This window comes from Sardina pilchardus, chromosome 15, assembly GCF_963854185.1.
Source record: "Sardina pilchardus chromosome 15, fSarPil1.1, whole genome shotgun sequence".
Taxonomy (NCBI): domain Eukaryota; kingdom Metazoa; phylum Chordata; class Actinopteri; order Clupeiformes; family Clupeidae; genus Sardina; species Sardina pilchardus.
The window spans coordinates 18,311,282-18,326,281 of NC_085008.1; the positions used below are offsets into that span (position 1 = coordinate 18,311,282).

Sequence of the window (15,000 nt, forward strand, 5' to 3'; positions counted from 1 at the left end):
CTACTGTGCAAAGCATACGACCGCTATTTATTTTCATGCATCATTTTATAATGCATATTAAGCTATTAGTCAGCTTGGTTGGCGTTGCAACACCCATGTCGTGTTTGTTAGAGCTGTTATAGATATCCCTGAGGGGTCCAATGATCTCAGCCTATCTTTGAATACTGGTTAGCCCTGTTTTAATTGGAAGCGCACTGTTGTGCACGTTACATCGCAGACGTGGGGGTTTCAACTTGCCCCGGATCTATAATTGAAGAAAGTGTGATGCATACAACATTCATTGGAGAGACAGAGAGAGAGAGAGAGGGAGTAAGAGATACATAGACAGAGCGAGAGACAGAGAGACTGACAGAGAGAAGGACAAAAGACAGAGAGAGAGAGAGAGAGAGAGAGAGAGAGAGAGAGAGAGAGAGAGGTGACAGAGTGTGGGAACGACTGGGGAGAGAGCCAGCGGATGACAGAGGAGAGCTCTCTCTCTCTGTCTCTCTCTCTCTCTCTCTCTCCGCGCTGGCCTCGTCCACCATGCCCAGATTACATGGGCAGGAGTGAAAACAATAACAGTGCATGTCCAGGCAGACGGAGGGAGAAGGGCAGGCAGGGAGAGACAGGCTGCCCGGAGGGAGAGGTGGAGCCGAGCGCACCACATAAAACCTCTCATGCCTCTCATTTCAAAGACTGCCTTCTGCAGACTCAGCAGCGTGTCAGTCGGAGTGAGTGAGTCGGCAGGTTCACCAAGACAGGAGAGAGAGAGAGAGAGAGAGAGAGAGAGAGAGAGTGGAATATATATGCAGGGGAGGAAAGGGTTTGTGTGTGTGTGTGTGTGTGTGTGTGTGTGAGTGTGTATGTGTGTAAGGTACTTAAGGTGTACGTGTGTGTGTGTGTGTGTGTGTGTGTGTGTGTGTGTGTGTGCATGCGTGCGTGTCTGTAGGTGTGTGCGTAAGGTACATACTGTAAGTAGTATGTGTGTGGGTGTGCGTGCTCAGTGTATGTGTGTGTGTGTGTGTGTGTGTGTGTGTGTGTGTGTGTGTAAGGTACCTAAGTGAGGGTGGGAGAAAGGGTGATAGACAATGTGAGAGAGAGAATGTGAAGAGAGAGAGACAAGTATCTATTCTACACAGATATGATTAGCAGTGACCTACTACTTTCGTGAGAAAAGAGTGTGTGTGTGTGTGTGTGTGTGTGTGTGTGTGTGTGTGTGTGTGTGTGTGTGTATGTGTATGTGTGTGTGTGTGTGTGTGTGTGCGTGCGTGTAGTACCTGTGCCTGATAGAGACCAGGGTCCCGAGGTCCGATGCCTACGAAGGAGCGGTTGGCAGGTGGCGTCCCTGGAGCAGAGTATGCTGAGAGACAGGGGGGGATAGAGAGAGAGAGAGAGAAAAGCAAGAGAAAGAGGAGGAAAAATAAGAAAGAGTGTGAGCGAGAAAGAAAAAAAAAACTTTTTGTTTTATTGTTCAAGTGACAAATGTAAGGTCACCTAACTCCATGCAATTTCTGCAACCCTATATATAGCATAGGCTGTGATGCGCTGCAGCTATAGCCATCACCCTATATAATTACACAGCATCGGAGCTCCATCCATCTTTGTTACGGCCCATGTTACACTACACTTAAGGACCTTTAATGACATAATTACACTGCAGCGAGGGCAGAGTGGCCCACTTCCCTCTCGACATCACTTCCTGTGTGCTGTCGGCCACTGTGCGAGCAGCGGGAGGCTGACATCGACCCAGATGAGTGTGTGTGAGTGTGTCATTTTCCTCTCCAAGTGTCAAGCACGCGCGAGAGAGTACTGCGTCGCTTTGCTCCACTCAGAACGACCCACACGGGCTGGGTAAGTGGCCTCAAATCACCTGGACGACTGTGTCTCCATTCATCAACCCCCCCCCCCCCCCAACCCTCCTCTTTTATTTACAAACTATTCACACACACTACCACAAATGATCACTCTCTGCCAGAGCGCCATTAAGTCAAATAAAGACATTTGCAGCGACATTTCGACTGAGACGAATAGCTCGGTGTGTGAGTGTGTGTGTGTGGTCGGAAAAAGAACTTATTTTGTTTTGACTCAGGGGTAGTTAAGAGGGGTGCTGTGATGGGATGTGCCAGCTAGCACAAAGTCACAGTCGCTGTCGCTGTCTGCTGTCTGCTGTCTGCTGTTTACTGTTTGCTCTTTCCTTCCTCAACCAGCTGCTTCCAGCGCTTCCAGAGGGGAGTGGCGCTGTCTGGCAGAGTTAGGCTCTCGCCGCAAACACACACACGAGGGGAGACGAGGCGCGCCGACGCCGGGGACGCAGGAGGAGGTTCTACTGACGGAGCGCCTCGTTACGTAAACAGGGGAGGGCTCATTAACGAACACGCATCTCAATCCCGCTGTAAATGGAATTAGCTGGCAGAGTGCGAGTGTGTGTGTGTGTGTGTGTGTGGGTGTGTGCCTGCCTGTCTGGTAATTACGAGGGCAGATGTTTTTGTTTCCCTGAACACTGTCGCATAGGGAGGAGAGGGGAGGAGAGAAGGGGAGGAGGGTTAGATGAGGAGGTGGTGGTGGTGGTGGTGGTGGTGGTGGGGGGAAGATCCCTGAATTTATCATTCATCTTCCACTTGACTGAGCGGACGGGCCCGCTGTGAGAGTGGACGCACTTCACAGGCTCGTTCGCAGCTCATTCACGGGTTTGTTACAGCGTCTCCCGAGGCCTGGCACTGGAGAATGACTCAGGCAGGCAGCTCGTGGCCTTGGAGAGGCTCCAGAGGGGGAGGCCAGCAGGAGAGATGATGTGCGATACACTCATCCACAACCTTTGTTTATATCGACAACGCCCTTGACAACATAAGAGGTCACACCTACTTCAAAGCAGCCCAAGGCAATTTGAATTAATATGATCATAATTGAATTGTTGTATTCCTGTACTCATGCATTCCTGTAGTCCTGCTATAAATCACTAATTCAAGAGGATTCCTAACCTTAAGCCCAATCTTAAGAACCTCTGGGAAAAGCATGAATAAATAGTGCTCGTTACTGATTCATGTGTATTAATAGTGGTCATTAGTATCAATAAGAGTAATAGTAATTGTAGAAGAGAAGCAGTTGCAGTGTTATTACTAGAGTTAATACTATCAATGTGCTGTACCTGAAGTTACTTCCAACTTGGAACCACATCAGATGGCCTTTGAATGGGATAACTGGTCCTACTCTTTAATGCAAAACATGTGCTTCCCTTAGTTGTTTACTGCATGGTGATAAAAACGATGCTGCTTCGCATATGGCAGACAGCATCTTTGAAGGAAACCACTGCAATGATTCTGTCAGCGACGTCAGTTTCCCACCAACCCATGCATTTAATATCTTAACATGCTCACTAAAACCGTGATGAGATGACAACGCTTTTTTTTGTTGTTTTTTTTATAGACTTCTGAGTTCAAAGATGAAGATCCCACTTAAGATGCAAGCAAACAGATGCAAATGACTACTGGGGTGGTACTGCCCCTGGTCGGGATCCGGACCCTATTTGCATAGTGCAACAACAAGTGCACGCCACAACAAAAGACCTCTCTGCGGTCCTGCTTGGAAATCTGCCGGTAATGCACGGCGCGTTCAATCCCGGACGATGACGGGAACAAATTAATGACGGGAACGCGACGTGACAGGGGACTGCATCGCGGGCGAGGATTTATTGTTATTTTTACAGCTTCTCAAGCTGTCGGCGAACATATTGAGCTGTCCTTGGCGTTTCTTAATTAAATTATCGTGATTAATGGCGGAGGGACTCGGAGACGGTGTGAAATGCCAAGCACGGACGCAGGCGTCGTCGTTCCGGTATGGACGGGCGCAGAGCGCGTTCTCGGCGGCGGCGGAGACGGAGACGATACCACCGCCAGCGAAGCCACTTCCACAGTCGTCTCCGTTGCTGCCCTTGAGGCACTGAATCATCAGGCCAACTCCTTTCAGCGAACATCAAACAGCTGGAGAGTCAATCTGGAACCTTCCCCAGAAGATGCGTGTGTGCGTGTGTGTGTGTGCTTGTGTGAAAGCGAAAGATAATAGACAGCCAATTTAGGAGTGATCAAGCAGTGATGGCCATGCCAAGCCACATACCCACCCATAGACTCCATCAAACACGCACAGATACACACACACACACGCACACGACACACGCACACACCAACACAAACAAACGCACAAACTCGCGCACATACTGTACAGTATAGGCCTATGCATACACACACACAGACACACACACACACACACACACAGCCCAATTGATTCATGTAGAAACGCACTCATCTTATAAAAGGATCGGTCCTCCCCTGCCTTTGTATACTATAAATGCTAAACCCCTAAACTCGGCAAACCACTGTACAGCACCAGCCAAGCAGCCGGGTTCATTTGGGCAGCATCAGGCACCAGTGACCAGAGCACACACTGAGTTTGAGCCAACCATAAATCACCGTTTCACGTCCAGTCTGTTGTCATGATTTGTTGGGATTTGTTTGTTTTTGTTGGGATTTCTGAGGTGCATTGTGGGTAAAAGTAAACTGCTGTTTGGAAGGGGGGAGGGGTTCAAGGCCTAAATGTCGTACTGAGGGGCTGGAGGAGTAGGAGGAGGAGGATGATGAAGAGGAGGAGGAGGAGGAGGAGGAGGTGGCCGCGGCGGGCGCGTGCCCCACTTACTGGGTGACGTGGGAGAACTGGCTCCTCCCTCTGCGGTGGTGGTGCCGGATTTGGAGTCGGGGGGCAACGTCAGGCGGGGCATGCCGGGGGGCGGTGGGGGCGCCAGCATCTGGGACGAGATGTAGTGACTGGGCACCTTCCCTTGGCCACTGCCGTTCAGCTGGAAATGAGGGGAACAGAGCAAGGAAGGGGGGAAAGGAGGAGGGAGGAGGAGGAGGAGGAGGAGGGAGGGGGTGAGCTTCAGGAAGCTAGAAGAGCAGCACACCGCATACCGCATGTTTGCCCCCTTCACCACCGTCACCGCGTCACTGTATATGCCCACACTAGCCCTGTCTGCTCTGCCCTGCTCTGCCCTGGCCTGCACTGCCACCTGCTCCTGGCCCTGGCCCACCCTACCCGCCTCTGCTGCCCAACGTGGCCTGACCTCTCACTTACTCGCAAATGTCTGCCCTGTCTGTTAACATCTGACTGAGACATAGACAGAGAGAGAGAGAGAGAGAGAGAGAGAGAGAGAGAGACAGAGACGGAGAGAGAGTTGGAGAAAGATGGCTTTATGTTCTGTCTACCCTTGCTGCTCAGCTAAACTGTAAACTGCTAGGGCAAGGGACAGCCACTAGCACGGCACTGAAAGGTCACAAGGTCAAATCACAGGGAGAAAGGGCATCCATTACACAAACCTTCACCATAAGCATTGTTAGGAGATTATCCGATGGTAGTCCATCACACATTCAGGATTATTGATAGAATATATTTTACATTCATTGTTGTTATATATTGATGACATATTAGTAATGTTCCAGCTCCACAGAAAAGAAACCACAGAGTCACTGTGGACTTTATTAGACTGCAGTTTGCTGGGGATTATAAGCATCACATAAATATAAATTGAACATGTTAAAATGTCATGGATATTTGGCAAAGTCAATTTCTTTTCTCTCTCTTCTTTTCTGATGTCTTTCTGATGTCTGTTGCAACTCTCTCTCTTAGTCACCCTATTTCATTCTCTCTCTCTCTCTTCCTTTCTTCCACCCCCTCTCAACTGGTGGGAACTTCCGGCATTCTTGCCATGCCTCTGTGGCCTGGTGGGATATGGTGTGGTGTGGTGTGGTGTGGTGTGGTGTGGTATGGTATGGCGTGGTGTGGCATGGGGATGGCGTTTTTGCGGGCACGGGGCTCGGGGCTCCACACTCCGCTGGCCGCCCCCGCGGGACAATGGGCCGGGGAGGGAGTGAGTGAGTGAGTGAGTGAGTGAGTCAGCTGCATTGTGGCCCCTGAGCCCAGTGCGCCCGCCCCCCCCCCGCGCGCTTGTCCTTTGTGAGGGGCCAGCCTGCCGTCGCACTGCAGCACAGGGGGAATTTCAATGACTCTGCAGAACACTGCCTGCCTGCCTGCCTGACTCGCGCCGCACCGCACCGCTCCCCACGTGGGTGCCTGTGTGTGTGTGTGTGAGTGTGTAGATATACTGTATGTGGGCATGTGTGTGTGTGTGTGTGTGTTTAGGAGCAGGTATGTGGGGGTGTGTGTGTGTGTGGGTGTGTGTGCGTATGTACTTTTGTTGAGACTTTAATTATGTGTGGGTGAGGGTGCATGTGAGTGTGTCTGTGTGAAAGTGTGTGTGTGTAGGAAAGGTGACTCTCTCTTTCTTTCTCTCTCTCTCTCCCTTTCTCTCTCTCCCTCTCTCCCCTCCTTCTGTTCCCTCTCTCTGTCTGCTGGCTGCTACTCTCCCCATCGCAGTGCCTGTCTCAGCACTGTTACGAGCCAGATATGGGGATCTCCTCTTCCTGCTCCCGCCTCCATTAATCTCACCGCACAGCCCCCACCACCACCACTCCATCCCACCCCACCCCACCCAGCCCACGACCACTCTCACCCCCACTCTCCATCCTGTCAGCCCCCACCTCTAACACCCCCCCGACCCCCACCCCTCTTTGAAAAATAGCCGACTGTGCTGAGTCACTGGCTCTGTTTAGCAGAGTGCGCGTGGCTAGGCAGGGGGGAGGTTCACCTGCAGCAACAGCAACAGCTCTCAGAGGTGTCGGGATCCGACGGCCTGCGACAGAAACTCGGCTCAAATGTGTCTGGGGAGGTTATTCTAATTGTATGTCCTGGAGACTTTGACAACTCTGTTTAATATTTTATGGCCTGGAGACGACTCTGTGCTCTGGAGTTTAACAATAGCACAAAATAGCATTACATAGCACACGACAACAATGGAATTGTCCACATAAAAGGTCCTGGAGAATTAAACCCACAACAGTGTTGGCTAGACTTTGTAAGTCGCTTTGGATAAAAAGTGTCAGCTACATGACTAAATGCAATGCGATGTAATGCAGACTGAAAATGAGCTTGTTAGTAAGACTCGGGACATTTTCCCATGTCTATGCCAGTCTATGGGAACAGAGTTATCCAGGCTATATGCATGAACTACACACACAGTTAAGTTGGGTGGTCAGAGGGAAGGTGAGTGGTATTGAATATCTTACAGAAACGTTGTTTATGTCACTCAGAAAACATCCACTAGCATGACTACAACAAGTAACAGCAGACAAAACAAGTCCGGTCTGATAGCAGCAGACACATGTATTTTCTACAGAGAGGTGAAAAGTAAGAAAAAACCCCAAAACCCCCCCAGAAATGGTTAAATCTTTTCAAGCATCTGAAATGTTCAAGTGCGCGTTCACTTCCTCGCCATTTGAATTTCCGAGTGCGCTACACTGTCCGCCCTCATGACCACCAGTGGCAGCAGACGCTGGTAAAAGAGGCTCTGGGGACGGCGGGAGGGATCGAGACAGCTGCTGGTTGCCGAGGCGACTCCCGAGCTGAGCTGCTGGCTTTACTGGGATCTACGCCACTGACATGACTCATAACGGATGACTGGGAGTTCTAGAGAAGGGTCCAGAGGGATAACTGACCATGACTATGTGTGTGCTCGGACGACGCGTCGGACACAAATGTGTGCGCCGGAGAAAGTGCGAGTGAGTGAGTAAGAGAAAGTGTATGCGCTGTTTCATTGTGTGCAAACACATTATGTGAATGCGTCAGTGAGTGTATGCATGTGTGTGTGTGTGTGTGTGCGTGTGTGTGTGCGTGTGTGTGAGCGTGTGTATGAGTGTGTTGGGGGAAACCTGAGCTGGCAGGCTGGCATGTTCCTACACGACTGCGGGCGGCCGACTTGCTCTCAGGTTACAGAGGTCTACTAAGAGCTCAGGATGGAACGCATGAGAGGGTTCAGATGGAGAGAGAGCGAGAGAAAGCAGGCAGAGATGACCGCATCACACACTCCCCCCCACATCAACGGTGGTCCGTCTCCAACGAGGGGTCAGAACACACACACACACACACACACACGCAAACACATACATACATATACACACACACACACACACACACACACACATACGCAATACACACAGACAAACACATGCATACATATACACACACACACACACACACACACACACACATACACACACACCCAAAGACACAGACAGACAGACACACACACACACACACACACACACACACAGAGACATACACACACACACACACACACACACACACACACACACACACACACACACACACACACACACACACACACACACTCACACACCACTTCCATATGACGCAGAGGACACGGTTTGTGCGCTGGCATGGGCCATAACCATGCTTTCAGGCTAAAAATACGCCAGGGGTTGACACATGTCCTCATCACTATGGGAGCTCCGGTCGGCGGGGGTTTTTCCAGGAGGCCGTCTCGCAGTATCTCACCCGGTCAGTATGCCGCCTGTGGCACTGCTGTTCCACTGCGGTCCGCTCCACATCGAGGGGTGGGTTGGCCCGAACCTCGCTTGGCACGTCATCTCCGAGCTCAATTTAATCATCCTGTGTGGGCCCTGAAATGATCCCTCTCTCTTTCTTTCTCTCTCTCTCTCTCTCTCTCTCTCCCTCTCTCTCTCTATCTGTCTGTCTCTCCCTTTCACACCCTCCATTACCTGTGGCTGAGTGTGTGAGTTATGGCTGGCTCAGAAACCCGTTTCTCTGGTCACGCCATCAGTGTCATTCGAACCCTCAGAACCATCATCATCAACATCATCATAGTAACCGATGCTTGACTCGGCTCACACTTACGGTAAAAGACACAAGAGGGGCACCCCCTCGCTGAGTCGGGAGGCAGAAGAATAAGAAGAAGAAAAAGAAGAGGAGGAGGAGGAGGAGGAGGAGGAGGAGGAGAAGAAGAAGAAGGAGGTTGAAGAGGAGAACGAGGAGCAGTGGGAGCACTAGTATAGTAGTAGTAGTGGTAGTGGTGGTAGTGGTGGTAGTAACTGGAGGCGATGGCGGCGATGCTTACCGGGCTGGGCTGTTGGTTGGATGGGTCACAGGCCAAGGAGACGAGGTCCTTGAGCGGGTCCTGTGAGCCCAGGTGTGGCGGGTAGCGGATGGCCGTGTGGGGGAAGTAGGAGGAGGCCGACTGGGGCAGCAGCGGCCCGGTGGGGAAGTGCAAAGACGAGGAGGGGTGCGGACTCCTGCTGATGCCTGGAGAGAGAAAGGGGTGGGGGAACAGACCGTCTGCTTCATCTCAGACCCACTGTCGCACACATACCGTCCATGCCCTGTCTTTAGCATGAGCGCAAGGCTGCAGGGTTCACAGTCGCTTGGGGCTGTCAGCAATAAAATCTTTTAAGGCAAAAATAATAAAATGACTTCCTCTGCGACTTCTTCTAGCCTGGTGTGTGACCAAAGACACACTCGGAATCCCCCGATTCTGAGATCTGGGGGAAACTGGTAGGCAGATCCAGGCAAGACTTTTTCCATAACCTTTTCCTGACCACTTTGACTTTGACGACTGTATTTTTTGCCCTTCCAGAAATGTGTTGGCCTGACAACGGCACATTGACGAAACTTGACAGAGACATTACATTTTTGGAAAATGAGAAAGAGAATAACTCTGCGGACGTTTTCCAAAACTAAATGGATACTACATCATTTCTCAGACCTTTTCCCAGGTCGGAGAGGGGAAATTTAATTTTACAAACGTTTTCCTGGATTTCCTGAGCTGTGGGAACACTGCAGTTGCACTCATACTCAATTTGACTGACTATTCATCTGATACAAAGAGGAAACAACATTTACATCAATTATGAGCCCTCACGATAACACACACGTATACACTTCCATGTGCTTTCAGTCTTGGCATGCAATGAGAGTTTGCAGACCAACGTCTCAGTGCTCTCCAGACCCCCATGAGAACCAAAATGTTGGTGTACAAACAGAACATTATTGCTTAGGATGTTTGAATGTGCAACACAATTTTTGTTTGTTTGAAAGTATTCAATTAGACTTTAAGCTTCCCAACTAGGCCTAGATGTGCTTTCACCCCTTTTGAATAAACAATGTGCGTAAGTATGATGATCATCTCTGCATGTGTGCGGTTGACAATAGCGCGTACACACAGCACAAGACCCGTCACAATGTTTGCCCTTTTTTATTTGTTTTGCGAAGCAGCTGTAAAACATCCCCAGCATCTCCACGGCACCTGGGAGCTCCACATCACTGTGGTGCATTACATTAGCGGCGTGGCAGTTGCTAATGGCAGTCCTCTGTTAGCAAGCTAATGCGTTCATGTCGCTGGCATATGGCTGTGCACAGACAGTTGGTTCCGACAGCCTCTCTAATTGTTCACGTGTCATCCTGCAGACGGTGGAGGCTGCCAGCTCCCAGATTGCTTTTCATTATATTGTCTCTCAGCCGCTAATGATTACATAACGTGTCAGAGAGGGGGAACCCCACAGCACCGCAGGCTCGCGGTGCTATCAACTATACGCTGCACGCACTGACAGACTGCTGCTCTTGGGAGAGTTCACTAAAATCTATTTGTCTCCATGCATGCCAGAAAAATACACAGAATTTAGAAACACGCTTTGACTAATGCACTCGAATCACAGTGAGTGATTCAGTGAAAATGTATTACACACAGACAAAATTCCAGTTGTATTGTGCAATGAATGTTGCAATTAACTGGCGATTTGTGAAAAAGTAAATGGTTCAAATCTGTTTCATGGTCTATACTGGATTGGTAGTGGAGATTATTGCAGTGTTGCTCATCTCCAGTTCTATGAGCGGCAGTCACAAACCCAACTTCTCTAAAGGAGAGGCTGGCATCAACCTATCTAACAGCTAAGACAAAGTTTGCATTAAAGCTGAAGGTGGGACCTGCCAAGTCATGGATCTTATCCCAATACTTGACAAAAATGTGATAAGGTGATTCTGTGACGCATATACAAAGACAAATATCAAAGGGCAAACACTTTCAAACTACCAAATGAGATGAATCTTTATTTATCAAACTTTATTCACCTCAACCTGACGTACTCTGCGTTAAGCTCTGAGTACACGTTTGCTTTCATGAAGAGGTGGGGTCAGATGCCGAGCACAGAGGCTCCGGTCACTTTATTCTCATCTCACTGTCAAGTGGCAACAAGAGGACCCATGAGGACCCTGGCATTCTGCTCAGTAAAAATGCTAAGGTCTCAGCATGGCCTTATCTCTTTTTGGAGCACGGACTACTGAGTAAACATATCGATACGCGCTATCAGCATTTAAGAAATGTGTAGCAAAAGAACGTATCTTGATGTATAGTGGTATTGATTTTTTTTCTAGCTTATCGCCGTTATAGACTGCAGGGATGGGTGTTGTGGTGTATAGCAAGCCAAGGCGCATGACTGTGGCTGTAGGAGGAGGCATGCTGTACTGGTGCAGTGGGGATAATATACTGTGTTGTGTGTGTGTGTGTGTACGTGTGTGTGTGTGTGTGTGTGCGTGTGTGTGTGCATGCATGTGTGTGTTCTGCTGCTCACCACTGTGCACTGCGATGACAGGCCGGTGGTGCTGGGTGAAGCCGAGGCGAGGGGAGCTCTCCTGGGGAGACGGACTATCCATCTCTGTCTTCTTCACTGTGGGGGAAATCCCTGAGAGAGGAGGAGAGAGAGAAAAGAGGGAGAGAGGGAGGGATTGATGAAGACAAAGGATGAAAGAGGGATAGACAGAAGCAAAGACAGACAGAAAGAAAGAAAGTAACAAAGAAGAAAAGGGAGAGAGTTCAAGGTTTAATGACACTGCCTCAAATTCCTGACAATCAGTTAAGCGTGTTGTCACAATATTCAAAAGCCGACCAGAAACAAAAGGCCGTCTTAAAGAGAGACCGCCGGACAAAGAGTAGCGATCGGTCCACTGCAGAGAGAGAATGTAAGAGAGAGAGAGGGAGAGAGAGAGAGAAAGTGGGAGAAAGACACAGAGAGATGAGGAGAGAAACTAAATGACTCAGAGGGACAGAGAAAGAAAGAAAGAAAGAAAGAAAGAAAGAAAGAAAGAAAGAGAGAGAAACAGACAGCGACAGAGACAGACACAGCAGTTTTGTTGCTCGTGCCCTACCACCACACACACACACCATGGCCGGCACTTAGAGCTCAGAGGAGAGCTTGTTGGGAGGGAGAGCACTGAGCTATTACACTCACTCACCACATGATGGCATAGTGCAAAATGCAGCCTGCATTACTCCCCACTACCATACAGCTACAGTATATACATATACATACACATTATACATATACATATACATATACATATACATATACCATACAGTTTATTCTTGATTGTCAGGACACATTTCATGAAATTGTGTATTATGTTATGTTATTAATTTCACAAAACTCGACACATAAACGCAGAACTTCACAATCACCTGCAAAAACCTGCAAAAATGTCATTACCCACTTGAACTGTGCATTAATTGTGTTTGGGCCATGATGACTGTAATTAATGATATTGAATGTCATTGTTTTCCAAATGAGCACAAGGTGAAGCCAGTGATACAGTATACGTATAAAGGGATATGTTGAAGTGTTTGAGGTTGTTTGCAAATAGCTAAACACAGTTTTGTGTGAAAGCAGGTGAACAGGGAATAGTTTTAGAGAATGGGTCTGTCTTTTGGTAAAAGGCATCATCATTTGAGGTGTTTAAAAGAACAGGCCCAGTTCTGTCGTGTAAGCGATGGAGAAAAACTGTAAATGTGTGCAGCGCAACGACTGCATACCGCACATCTGGATGAAAAATTACTCGGCTGTAATCAAGCAAAGCAAGACCAGGCAGCTTTTTCTGCGTTTCCAGTAAAAATTAAAGTTGAAGCGAAATCTTTAAAAACTTTGATATATCCACGGCACAGTGAACCCGGCGCACCATAAAAAAAAACGTATGCGTTGAGATTGTGCTGACTGAGAAGACTATTATCCTGTCCTCTTATGTGAAGCTACGCTAAAAATGCTTCAAGCTGTTAATACCATATGCTATCCACCCTTTTTAAAAATTCAATTCCAAGCGCTAACCTCGCACAGTGCATGCTTACTGTGCCTCCCCTGAGTATTCCACGTGCTGTCACACACAAGTGCAAGAGCCAGACGGAACAAGAGTAGGGGTGGCATTTTAATGTTTGTGTCGGCCATTAAACCTTCACCTGCCTCAACCCCCCCCACCCCACACACACGCACCCCCACACACACACACACACCTTTGGCACGACAAGAGACAAGGAGAAGGGAGAGGAAAGTGGGAGGGAGAGACGAGGGTGAAAGACAGATAGTGAGGGAGGAGAGAGAGGAGGGGTGGATGAGAGAGGGAGAGTAAAGGAGAGAAGAGAGAGGAGAGAGTCCAAGAAAGGGAGAGAAGAAAACGTGAGACAGTTGGAGAGAGGGAGAGTTTTCTGCCTTGAAAGTGACCGCCGCTCCTAAATGGCTGATTTTCAGGAATGCCAGAGGGCAGTGGGGCGGCAGCAAAGCATCAATGGGAGACTGACGCGGAGCATAAACACACACACACACACACACACATACACACACACCCTCTCTCTCACATACACACACACATACACACACATTGGCAAACCCTTTTCCAGCCGCTACAATCCAGTCATTCAGGCGAAGCCTTTCATCTGAGTCCTGACACGTAACAGTGCTTTTCCGACACACACACACACACACGCACACACACACATACACACACACACACCGGCGCTCTCTCGGCTCTCCCTTGATCCAATTATCAGTGGCGTGCCACGCCATACCGCGGCTGCCGCGGCCGCTTCAGAAAACACTGGCCTTGTCCCCCTCGCGGCTCTCTTACAGAGGGAGGATTGAGCCGGGCTCTCCCCAGGCACTGGGTCTTGGGCTTCAAGGGTGTTATGGTTGAAAGCTAGACTGTACCTGGGAAGCCACAAACAAACAAAAACAAAAACACCCCCCCCCCCCCACTCCCACTCCCGAGTCTCATCCCACCCCCCTCGTCAGGAGCCAATCAGCCGAGGGGGTCGTTAAACGGGAGCTCGTTAGGGCCGTCTAGACAGGAAGAGGGAGAGCCCCGAGCCGAGGAGGGTCAGTCCAGACTGCTGCGGGCACTGTGTGGGTATGTGCATGTGTTGATACTGTAGGGGTGTGTGTGTGTGTGTGTGAGTGTGTGAGCGTGTGTGTCCGTGTGTGTGTGTGTGTGTGTGTGTGTGTGTGTGATTGTGTGTATGTGTGAGTGTGTGTGTGTATATGTGTGTGTGTGTGTGTGTGTGTGTGTGTGTGTGTGTGTGTGAGTGATTGTGTGTATGTGTAAGTGTGTGTGTACGTGCGTGCATGCATGCATGTGTGTGTGTGTGTGTGCGTGCGTGCATGCGTGTGTAACTGTACGTATGAGTGTATATTTGAGTGTGTGTGAGAGTGCAAGGGAGTAGTGGTGAGGAAATGTCAGGAGGAGTAATGTAAGGGGAAGCAGCAGGATCTGCCCTGTCGTTAGCACCGCTGGGCTTCAGAGGAGGCACACAGGTCACTGAGGTGCAATGCAGCACTCCGGAGCCGCGCTGGACATTTCCAGTTTATGCGCACAGGAAAAAAATAATCTCACTGTACCCAGAGAGAGCGAGAGAAAGAGGGAGAGTGAGAGATGGAGAGAGAGAGAGATGGAGGGAGAGAGAGATGGAGGGAGAGAGAGAGAGAGAGAAAGAGAGTGAGAGAGCGGGAGCTCGTAAACCAGGCCTCAATCCCTTGCTGGAAATGTGTCTGGGAATGAAGTCAGGAGGTAATCTCACTCATAAATATCCATGCAGACTGTTCCATCCATACTAACCGTGTTCTCTGCCTGCCTGCATAGAGGAAGCGTGGGGTGTGTGTGTGTGTATGTGTGTGTATGTGTGTGTGGGGGGGGGGGGGGGGGGGGGGGGGGGGGGGAGTTACTACTGGCTGTGGGCTTTCAGAGAGCTTCCTGCGCTCGGCTGCATCCCAGCCCTCCCACGTGCACTTAGTG

At 49.6% G+C, this 15,000-nt stretch overlaps 1 protein-coding gene across 4 annotated transcripts in view; it reads right to left on the reverse strand.

Moving 5' to 3' along the window:
- Positions 1 to 15,000, reverse strand: part of nfic (nuclear factor I/C) — a 113,214-nt gene that overhangs the window by 16,785 nt on the left and 81,429 nt on the right. For 3 of the 4 annotated variants that reach the window (XM_062555547.1, XM_062555548.1, XM_062555546.1), the window contains 4 exons: positions 11,523 to 11,633; positions 9,017 to 9,201; positions 4,666 to 4,825; positions 1,257 to 1,339 (listed from right to left, as the gene is read on the reverse strand). In XM_062555547.1, coding sequence (XP_062411531.1) covers positions 1,257 to 1,339; positions 4,666 to 4,825; positions 9,017 to 9,201; positions 11,523 to 11,633 — 539 coding nt within the window. The remainder of the gene's footprint in view (positions 1 to 1,256; positions 1,340 to 4,665; positions 4,826 to 9,016; positions 9,202 to 11,522; positions 11,634 to 15,000) is intronic. The other variant, XM_062555549.1, reaches the window with a different exon arrangement.